Source organism: Kogia breviceps, chromosome 12 (assembly GCF_026419965.1).
Source record: "Kogia breviceps isolate mKogBre1 chromosome 12, mKogBre1 haplotype 1, whole genome shotgun sequence".
NCBI classification, from domain to species: Eukaryota; Metazoa; Chordata; class Mammalia; order Artiodactyla; family Physeteridae; genus Kogia; species Kogia breviceps.
In genome coordinates, this window is record NC_081321.1 from 96,438,995 (window position 1) to 96,448,910 (window position 9,916).

The window sequence follows — 9,916 nt, forward strand, 5'->3', positions numbered from 1 at the left end:
GTCACCTTCTCAGTGAGCCCTACCCTGACCATTCTTTTTAAAATTGCAACCGCCCTACTCCCCCAGTTCCCAGTCTCCTTGCCCCTGCTCTATTTCCCACAAAATTTATTGCCTTCTAACACATTTATTATGGTTGCTATTACTTTTTAAAAAATTATTTATTTTATTTTTTGGCTGCCTTGGGTCTTCCTTGCTGTGGGCAGGCTTTCTCTAGTTGTGTCGAGCGGGGGCTACTCTTCATTGCAGTGCACGAGCTTCTCATTGACGTGGCTTCTCTTGTTGCAGAGCACGGGCTCTAGGTGCGCGGGCTTCAGTAGATATGGCTCGTGGGCTCAGTAGTTATGGCTCACGGGCTCAGTAGTTGTGGCACACTGGCTTAGTTGCTCTGTGGCATGTGGGATCTTCCTGCACCAGGGCTCAAACCCGTGTCCCCTGCGTTGGTAGGTGGATTCTTAACCACTGCGCCACCAGGGAAGCCCATGGTTTCTATTATTAACTGAATAAAAGTTAATGGGGGAGACATAATAAACAGGAAATAAAAGCATGAGTGTAGGGTAGCTTTTTTTAATAAGTGGTTAGTGCTGTAATGAAAATACAACCCAGGGATGTGACAGAGACCTGCAGGTACTTTCTCGTGGCCAGGGAGGGGACATCTGAGCTGAGACCTAAATGATGTGAAGGAGCCCTGAGGAGTCAGAGCCGAGGGTTAGGGTTGAGAAGGAAGAGCATTCAAGGCTGCAGGAACTGCAAGGGCAGAACTCTGACGTGGGAACCAGCAAATTCATGGGCAGATGTTCTGAGCTCACCGGCTTCCAGGGCTGCTGGGAAACCCTAGCCTCCTGCGTTTGGTTGTGCACTCCTGCAACCTTCACTGCAGGCCTAGCCGTCGACTGACTCCAGGCAGAGCCTGGGCGCTGAAGATGCGTTTCAGGCCGGCGGGAGTGGCGAAAGCAGAAATGGATAATCCCCAGAAGCAGAGGTCCCGGCGACTCCAGGGGCCGGGCTGGGTGGCTGGGAAGCTGGGCCGGGCCTCGCGGGCTGGATAGGAGCCCGCCCAGAGGAGGCGTCTGGGCCGAGGCCGTCCCAGGCTTGGCTCTGCGGGAGAAGTGGGCCGGGCGGGGAGAGGGGGACTGGAGGGGGGAAGGGAAGGTCTCCGAGTTCTCTGGGAGGTGGACTGGGGTCCGAGGCCCCCGGACGGCCTGAGGTGGGACTCTGCGTTCGAGGCCTCCCGCCACTGACCAGCACCGTGGCTCAAGGCGGGTCACGGCCTGTCGGGCCTCAGTTTCTCTCGGGCATGGATAGCGGGGAGGCTTCGCGGATCGCGAGGCCTAGTGAGTCGTGGGCGGGGAGGGGCGGGGGCGGTAACTCGAGCCGCCCAAGCGGGGTCTTTCGGCTCCCGTGGCCGACTTAGCGGCCCGGGCGGAGGCGTGGGGTCCCGAGCCGGAATCGCCCCTGGCCGCGGCCGCAGCCCACCCCGCGGGTCGCCCTCCTGGGCTTCGGGGGCGCGGAGGTGAGAGCGGGCCCGGCGGGCTCGGGAGGCGGCGGCCTCCGGGAGGGCGTGGCCCGCGGGGACGTGGCGGGACAGCTCCGTGCGCGATGGGGAAACCGAGGCGGCCGCCGCACCCGGAGTCTGCAGCGCTCGCCGGGGAGTTCCCGGTGAGGCGACCCTGTTTCAGGGCGACAGCGGGTTAGGGGCTCACGGCGGTGGCCACCGGCCAATGAGTCCCACGCCCCAGCCCGCCGCTCCTCTAACAAAAGAATTCAGAAAAACGCGGTGCACCGGCTTCCCGCCGGGGTTGAAGTCCGGGCCTCGCATGCCCGGAGCGGGGAGGTGGGTGGGAGAAGACGCCTGTCCCCGTGAGGGGGTGCGGAGACAGTTCGGTGGGCTCCGGACCCCCTCTCCGCGCCGCGGAGCTGAGGCCACTCCTCGAGGAAACATCTGTGTTTTCCCCCTCCTTCTCCTCGACCACCATCGGAGAATGGCCCCTCCGCGTCTCAGGACCCTGCTTGCTTCTCTCCATAGCCCTTGTCAAGACCGGTCCTTACGTTATTTATTATTTAATTAATTTTAAAATTCACTAATTATTATTTATTTTTGTCTTTTTTTTTTTTTTTTTGCTGCGTGTCTCCCCCGCTGAAATGTAGGCTCCAGGAGGGAGGGACTTTATTTTGTCCACTGTTGTAGTCACGGTTATTTTAACGAATAGTTTCAGAGGACCTTCCCAAGCCCTGCAAGGGGCTGGATGTTGGGGGTTACACTGGGAGACATTCTGGGGCTGGGGACAGCGGTGTAAACACAAAGGAGATCACTGCGGGATGAAAACAGAAGTGAGGGGGTGCTGGTTGGGTCACCTGAGATCAGACCGCCTTCGTGATCAGGACCGCCGTAGATATAGTGATCAGGACAGGCCTCTCAGATTAGGTTACTTAAAGACCACAAATTAACGGTGACAAGTGCTGGAAGGGAAAAGCAAGAAGCTATGAGGGCATTTAACTCTGACCTAGCATTAGAGGGCAGGGCAATGAGGTCTGAAGAGTGATGATCGGGACAAATGGGACTCAGCTCCTTAAATTGCTCCTAAGTGCAGGGCCTGGGTGGTCCACCGTGGTACCTGGTGGGGCGATTATCAGGGGTCAGGGAAAGCTTCCTGGAGGAGGTGGTGGTTTCATTTGGCCCCAAAGCCTGAGTAGGAGTTTTCATCCTTTAGGATGGGTTGACTGGGTTTGAGAATTCTTTTGCAGGTGCCCCGGAAACCACGTGGTCAAAGGGCTGAGCCGTGTGGCCAGACAAGAGAGGCCCCTGCCCCTGCCCAGTGAGCTCTGCTGGTAAGTGGGTCATTGCCAAGACCTGCCCCCAAAGGGTGGGAGGGAATCAGGAGACCAAGCTCCGCTTCTCACTGGCCACGTGACCGTGGGCAGTTCACCTTCACGGTCCTGACCTCAGCTTTCTGTGAGTCAGGAGGACAGTTGGATGAGATGCCACTTGTGACCGGTGGGGCACCAGCGTTCAGTGGTTGACGTTGATCCTACTCAGCCGTGCCCTGTGTTTGTACTTCACTCTTATTTACTGAGCAGGTCCCTGTCCGAACCCACACTGATGGAGGAATGAGGCAGGCCTGCCCCACCCCAGCCCTACTAAAGGACAGCTGTGCCATTAACAAATGAGAGGCCAGCAGGGGTCCACAGGGGTCACAGAAACCCTGGATGTTTGGCTTCAGGGTTGGAGCTCAGGGGCCCTCAGATTAGGGGATGGTTTAAGCACAATGGTTTTTATGAGTTTGGGGTCCATTTAAGCTCAGCTGATGCCTTTTCCTTTGGGTTTTAAACAGCTGTGTCAAAGCCCTGCCATACCTCCTGGGCTAATACAATCACATTATCCTTTTCTCTGATGTCCGGTGTTTTGCATGATCCTCACAATAGCCCTTTGAGAGAAAAGGCAGGGGAGACTAGCCCATTTCACAGATGAAGACACTGAGAGCCTCAGGGCACAGCAAGTGAGAAGAGCCCACAGGCCCGGGGCCCAGGTCTTTCCAGAGCCAGTGCTCTTTCTCCCACCGGGGCACAAGGGCTGCCTCCCTCTGATCTGTGTCCACCTCTCTCACCTCACAGTTCTTATGGGAGCCATGAAGCTGAACGAGAGGAGTGTGGCCCACTACGCCCTGAGCGACTCCCCAGCAGACCACGCAGGCTTCCTGCGCACTTGGGGGGGCGCAGGGACTCCACCCACCCCCAGCGGCACTGGCCGAAAGTGCTGGTTTGTCCTTAAAGGCAACCTGCTGTTCTCCTTTGAGAGTCGAGAGGGCCGGACCCCACTGAGCCTAGTGGTGCTGGAGGGCTGCACGGTGGAGTTGGCCGAGGCTCCCGTGCCTGAAGAGTTTGCCTTTGCCATCCGCTTCGACGCCCCTGGAGTGCGCCCTCACCTGCTCGCGGCAGATGGGCCATCGGCCCAGGAGGCCTGGCTGAAGGCGCTGTCCAGGGCGAGCTTTGGCTACATGCGCCTGGTGGTGCGTGAGCTGGAGAGCCAGCTGCGTGATGCCCGCCACAGCCTGGACCTGCATCGCCACTCATCCTGGAAGGCCACTCCCAGCCGCTGGAAGCCCCAGGCTCCTGAACTCTGGTCTCCTGGCCTGGAGAACGGTCACTCCCTCTCCAGAGATTGCAGCCCTGTGGGCTTGGTGGAAGAAGGGGGCAGCAGGCCAGCAGGGCGGGGCTTGGTCGAGTGGGAGTTGCAGGGCCCTGCCAGCCTCCTCCTCGGCAGGGGGCAGAGCCCCGTGTCCCCTGAGACCTCCTGCTTCTCTACTCTACATGACTGGTATGGCCAGGAGATTATGGAGCTGAGGCGGGCGTGGCTGCAGAGTGCCCAGGGGAGCCAGCCAGAATGCGAGGCACGGGATAGGCCCTGAGCCTGGGCCCTTCGGGTTCAGCCCTTGTCCTGCTGGTCAGGACACCAGGGCCAGTGCTTTTTCAAGAGTTTCATGTTTAGTGGTTTCTGAAGTTGCTGTTGGATGTGAGTTCTCCCCTTCTTGCTTTTGAGGCTTGCTTCAGGTTCCAAATCCACCCTCACGCCTAGAGGGGACTGAGGAGCCATGAACTTTCAGCCCCTTTATTATTTCCTGAGGGCCAGAGAGGAGAGGTGGCTCGCTCAGCAGCCACAGACCTAGGTCTCCTGGTTTCCCCTCTCTTGGTAATGAAATGGAGGAAGTGGAGAATATGACATGACCACAGGCCGCTCTGCCTTTCACCTACACACGATTCTACAGACACAATTTCCAACATGGGGAATCTTGTATAAGTACCAGAAGTTGGCTGCAGTGTTGTTTTGAGGGACTGATATTGTCAGAAAAAGTGGAGTTACTGTGTTCTGGGGGTTTCTGGGCCCCGGCTCATCCTGAGTGATGAGAAGGTTGGGCGTGGGACCCCCCACTCTGCAATTTGGAGAGGACCCTTTGGAGGGAGCGGGCACTTAGCCAGTCAAGAGGGACTTATCCTGCTCCGAAAGTGTTAGGGCCCTATCTTCTTTCCCCGGCTGCCCTGTCAACAGACGGTGCTTGGGCATTGCCCCAGGAGGGCCAGTAGCTTTTGTATGTCAGCAGAAATCCTTCCTGTACTCTGTCCTCAGCTGCCAAGTGGGAAGCTGAAGTGGGGAGGCAGTGAGGCTCCCTGGGAAAGCCAGTTTCTTACTTTGGTTTTCAGTCCTGGGCATTCTAGGAGCTTGGGCACAGGATTCCTGGCACCCTGTGATAAACTCTTCTCTCTTGGCTGGACTCCCAGAGAGACGCTCCTGATCCTGAAACCCCCTAGGAAGCTCGGCACCCAGTGTGTACCTTCCAAGATCCTCTCGTTCCTACTCTCACCAGCATGGCGCCAAGCATTTGCTTTATCGATTGTTCTGAGAGGAAGAGTGGCTGGTTGGACAGAGCCAGAGGCCAGATCAGCCTGATAGCCTAGGGGTGTGGTGGCAGTGGCTGGATGGAAGATGCAGAGCCTGGTCCAGTCACCCCCCTCCTCCAATATACACAGTCTCCCCCTTCTTAGCCTCTCTCCCTTATTGGGGACTTGGACAGCCTGAGCTAGAGGCTTCAGCTCAGAGCCTCTTAAGTCCAGGAGGCTGACATGCCGTCCAGGGTCCTGGACCACTTCCTAGGAAGCCAGGCCTGTTTCCCAAGAAGAGGGGCCACCTTCCCAGCCCTGTATGGGAGCCCCACAGCCCCGATGTGTCTTGTTTTATACACAGACACTACGGGCTTTTTGTTATCTTGCTTATTGTTACAGTGCTTTTTATACGATTAAAACATTATGTTTTTTTATGACTTATTTTGGCTCAAGTTTACTTTAGCAATCACCTGGACAGTTTGTGTGAAAGCCCCCATTTTCCCCCTTTTCAGATACATTTTCCATTTAGCTATACATAACATATACCTTGGCATGAAATAAAATTCCAAAATCATTAAAGTAGCACGAGTAATAAATTTGTATTTTTTAATTGCTAAAAAAAAATACAACAGTTTGAAGTTCAATTAAAGTGGTTTCTCATTTCAACAACTCCCTGCTCTGCCACGCCCTGGCGGTCCTGGGTGCGGCAACAATGGCAGAAATCTGAAGGCTTCACAAGGACAACGCCAGTCAGGTGGCCCCGCCCACCAGGCCCGTAATGAGGGGTGTACCGGGCCCTTGGCGTCATCCTCCTGACGTCACCATATGGGGCCGCAACAGGAACTAGGCGCATTGCGCAAGTCTGTGAGCTGGACCTCTCGTTTGATCCCTAAAGCCTCGCGAGACTTCGGGCAGCTTCCCGTTAGCGGCACGGGGGCGGGTGGTGGGGTGCAGGTGTCCCGACGAGGCGGGGAGCTGGGAGATGGCGTCCGGTGCGGCTCGCTGGCTGGCGTTGGCACCCGTCGGATCTGGGGCTTTCCGGAGCGGGCTGAGCCTGGGGAAAGGTGGCGATGTCTCCGCCGGACGGGGCGGCTTAGTTCGGAGTCTGGTACCATCGAGGTCAGTCATCGTTACTCGCAGCGGCGCCATTTTGCCCAAACCGGTGAAAGTGAGTGTCTGCTTGGAGGCGGGGCGAAGGGGCCGAGGACAGTCATTGTGGGGAGTGTGTGCGGGTCACGCTGATTGATAGGAGCAAAGGCCAGTCGAACGACCGCCTTAGACCGGAAGACGGATCAAGGACAAAGTTTTGCGCTAATGCGCTGTTAATTTTGACAAATGGGAGGAAATGGGTTAGACCCAGGAGTTGAGTGCGCGTGGAGACAGAAGATGGGGGGCGAGAGCGGAGAAAGACGGTATTTTGCACCAGCTCATCGTGAGGAGTGCGGTGCCCTGGCTCTCCGGAGCCACAAGACTCCGCTTTATGCATCCAGTATAGACAAGTCATGTAACCTCTCTCCCGTAGTTGATGGGATGAACAACGAATTGTGGAATGACTTTGTAAATAAAGGGTAAGTGGGACAGACCTTATCTTTTTGCGAGTTTTGACCTGGTATTTAATTCATGTGATTGGGTGTGCAGAGAATTATTACTATCAGTGTTTTTACAAATGAAGAATCAGGGACCAGACTAGTGAAGCCAGTGTCCAAAGCTAGCAGCTGACTTAGGTTCCGGAATTCAGATTTCCTGCTGGTACAAATCCCACAAGATCCTATTTTTTCTCACCGCTGAGTGTTATCACATGCCCTCAGTACCCTTGGAGTTTTCTCAGTAAAATAGGAACAGTCCCTTTATACCAAGTAAGTTTGCTTTTTGACTCCGGCGCTGTGTGAGAGTTACAAAACATTCTTTTAAACCTAGTCTGGGGCTTCCCTGGCGGCGCAGTGGTTGAGAGTCCGCCTGCCGATGCAGGCGACGCGGGTTCGTGCCCCGGTCCGGGAAGATCCCACGTGCCGCGGAGCGGCTGGGCCCGTGAGCCATGGCCGCTGAGCCTGCGCGTCCGGAGCCTGCGCTCCGCAACGGGAGAGGCCACAGCGGTGAGAGGCCCGCGTACCGCAAAAAAAAAAAAAAAATCATCTAGTCTGGCCGTCGCAAGCTCACACAGGTGAGTTCAGTGTTGTTTCACAGCAGGAAGCACGGTCATGTTGGGGAAGAGCTGCCTTTAAAGAGGCACAACTGAAGAGAAAAAAAACCCTCTTCTTTGAAACTCCGCAGGAAGAAATGAGAGGAAATGTTGAAATTTTACTGAAACTCCGCCAGTCCATTTATTTTTTTTAAATTTTATTTATTTTATTTTATTTTTCGCGGTACGCGAGCCTCTCACTGTTGCGGCCTCTCCCGTTGCGGAGCACAGGCTCCGGACGCGGCTCACGGGCCCAGCCGCTCCGCGGCACGTGGGATCTTCCCGGACCGGGGCACGAACCCGCGTCCCCTGCATTGGCAGGCGGACTCTCAACCACTGCGCCACCAGGGAAGCCCCGCCAGTCCATTTAAATAGCTAGTCTTTTAATATAAAAGACATGCTCAATTTTCAGAACATAGTTTTAAATTTAATGTAGTGAAATCAAATTTCTCAGGCATCAGGTAACCAGTTAAAGAACGGTATAGAATATCCCTTCACTGTACATGTTAGCGCAAGTGCCTTGCACTTCTCTTTCCAGTGTACAGTTTGATGGCCATAACATCACTTTATCTCTTCTTGTAATTTTGTTTCTTGCTCTGAACTTTTCCAAGGACTTTAAAATCAAGTTGCTTGTGCTGGATCTCAGGTCCACAGGAGGGAATGCCCGAGCGGGCCAGGCCTTCTGCGGTCCTGTGGAGCGGGCTCTGGCGCTCACAGCCACCACTTTGACCCTCTGCAGATGTCCTTCGGCCTGCTCCGTGTGTTCTCCATCGTGGTCCCCTTCCTCTACGTCGGGACGCTGATTAGCAAGAACTTTGCCGCCCTGCTTGAGGAGCATGATATTTTTGTTCCGGAGGATGACGATGACGGCGACTAACAGGTAAGACTAGCTTCCGGCGCAGCTGTGATGCTGTTTGGCCTGTGGCAGCAGGATCTGGACACTCGAGGCAGAGCACAGACTCTTAATGCATTGACTCTCTTGGTGACTAATGTTTTTGTGTCACCTTTTCTCTATGCTGGATGAAGGAAACTGTCTTACTGACTTAACAAGTTCACTGGCGTCTCTTCCAACCATGTTGGATCCCAGACAGCCTTTTCTATTTGCCCTTTTATGTACCTCAGTTTTCTCAACCCACACATTTTCTTGACAATTTAATGCGCCTTACGCACCCACCACAAACAACTTCATTTCACCAGCTCCACATTGAAACTTGGAAACCGCAGGCCCTCATCAGTGAGCTCTGGTTACCAGGCTCTGTACCAGCACAGCCTGTGACAGGCACTGCCGCCTGGTTCATACACTGCTCACAAACCCCTCCCCTGTGCCAGTTCCATTCAGCTCTCTTGTGCTGACTTCCTGTGCCCTAATATGTGCTGACTGGCTGCATTACTGCTATAAACAAGGACCCTCCTGACTCTTTAGTCTGGCATTTAAGGCTTGCGATGATCTGGTCACACCTGTTCTTCCAGCCTTATCTTCCATATTCCCAACCACACACCTGTCTCCCATATTCACTATCTCTTGAGTTACTCTCTCTCTTAACCCACTCCCAGTGGCCCATTATTCCTCCCAATTGAAAGATTATCTCCCACTGCTGTCTCATTGCCACCAATTCTTCATTATCTTTGATGAAGTCTTTCCTCCATTTGAAAGTGACTGCTCTGTCTCCTAACTGAGCAGTACCACTTGTGACAGTCAGTATTATATGCTTAAGATATACCCTAAACTCTGCTTGACCATATCCTTGCTGCAGGGAACATGTCTTTTTATACCTTTAAGCCCCCAGTGCCCGAGTGCCCGGTCTCTGGTGAATGTTCAGTATGTATGTGAATGAATAATTGAATGTACTCAAAACTGCCTATCTCCTGCCATGTTTGGTAGAACCAGTCTATGGAAGTCTTTCAGTATATGGTAAGAGGACGGCTCTGTCACTTAGTTGACTGCTGCTTTCCTTTCTTGCAGGGCATGGAGAAGTATAGAAAGGAGAAGCCCTAACTTAAGAAATGGCGATGCTCGCAGCCTCTCCTTCCCTATCAGCAGATGGGCCCAGGGAAAGCCCTCCTCCTCCCAACCCCAGTGAAGCCTCCTGCATGGTCTGTGACCATGGCTCAGAACCCCCGGCTCCGGGAGGTTCCTGGAGATGTGCTGTCCACTGAGCATCATCAGTTTATGAATAAACATCATAAACATCAGCTCTGGGTGACTGAGTGATGGCTCAAGCTTCTCAATACCAGTAGGCTCTCGTTGCAGTTTCTTCGCCCTGCTGTCCTATCTCTATCAGCTGAACAAATAGGTCTTTTACAACCCAGGGCTTCCAGGCCCTTATGGATCCACAAGGTAATCACGGGGACCTGGGACCAATT

At 54.4% G+C, this 9,916-nt stretch overlaps 2 protein-coding genes across 8 annotated transcripts; both read left to right on the forward strand.

Moving 5' to 3' along the window:
• The first annotated feature begins 857 nt into the window (after positions 1-857).
• Positions 858-5,947, forward strand: PHETA2 (PH domain containing endocytic trafficking adaptor 2). Of its 6 annotated transcripts, none has more exons than XM_067010317.1 (3): positions 858-979; positions 2,743-2,826; positions 3,610-5,947. In XM_067010317.1, exon 3 carries the CDS (start codon positions 3,615-3,617, stop codon positions 4,401-4,403), a length of 789 nt encoding a protein of 262 aa, XP_066866418.1. In that variant the 5' UTR covers positions 858-979; positions 2,743-2,826; positions 3,610-3,614; the 3' UTR covers positions 4,404-5,947. The 6 variants fall into 6 exon arrangements, with proteins under 6 accessions (XP_066866418.1, XP_066866416.1, XP_058937094.1 ...); XM_067010315.1 differs by lacking the exon at positions 858-979 and adding an exon at positions 1,017-1,204; XM_059081111.2 differs by lacking the exon at positions 858-979 and adding an exon at positions 1,066-1,331.
• A 215-nt stretch (positions 5,948-6,162) lies between these two features.
• SMDT1 (single-pass membrane protein with aspartate rich tail 1) lies at positions 6,163-9,745 on the forward strand. Of its 2 annotated transcripts, none has more exons than XM_067010319.1 (3): positions 6,163-6,492; positions 8,292-8,432; positions 9,516-9,745. In XM_067010319.1, the coding sequence occupies exons 1-2, from the start codon at positions 6,199-6,201 to the stop codon at positions 8,427-8,429; spliced, it is 432 nt and encodes a 143-aa protein (XP_066866420.1). In that variant the 5' UTR covers positions 6,163-6,198; the 3' UTR covers positions 8,430-8,432; positions 9,516-9,745. The 2 variants fall into 2 exon arrangements, with proteins under 2 accessions (XP_066866420.1, XP_058937113.1); XM_059081130.2 differs by having other exon boundaries at positions 6,264-6,541.
• The last annotated feature ends 171 nt before the right edge of the window (positions 9,746-9,916 follow it).

Excerpts from the sequence above, each read along its gene's own strand:
- PHETA2 (XM_067010317.1), top strand. The coding sequence starts at position 3,615 with ATGGGAGCCATGAAGCTGAACGAGAGGAGTGTGGCCCACTACGCCCTG.
- SMDT1 (XM_067010319.1), top strand. The coding sequence starts at position 6,199 with ATGGGGCCGCAACAGGAACTAGGCGCATTGCGCAAGTCTGTGAGCTGG. Across the intron at positions 6,493-8,291 it reads CGGAGTCTGGTACCATCGAG|ATGTCCTTCGGCCTGCTCCG; the intron begins GTCAGTCATCGT and ends GACCCTCTGCAG.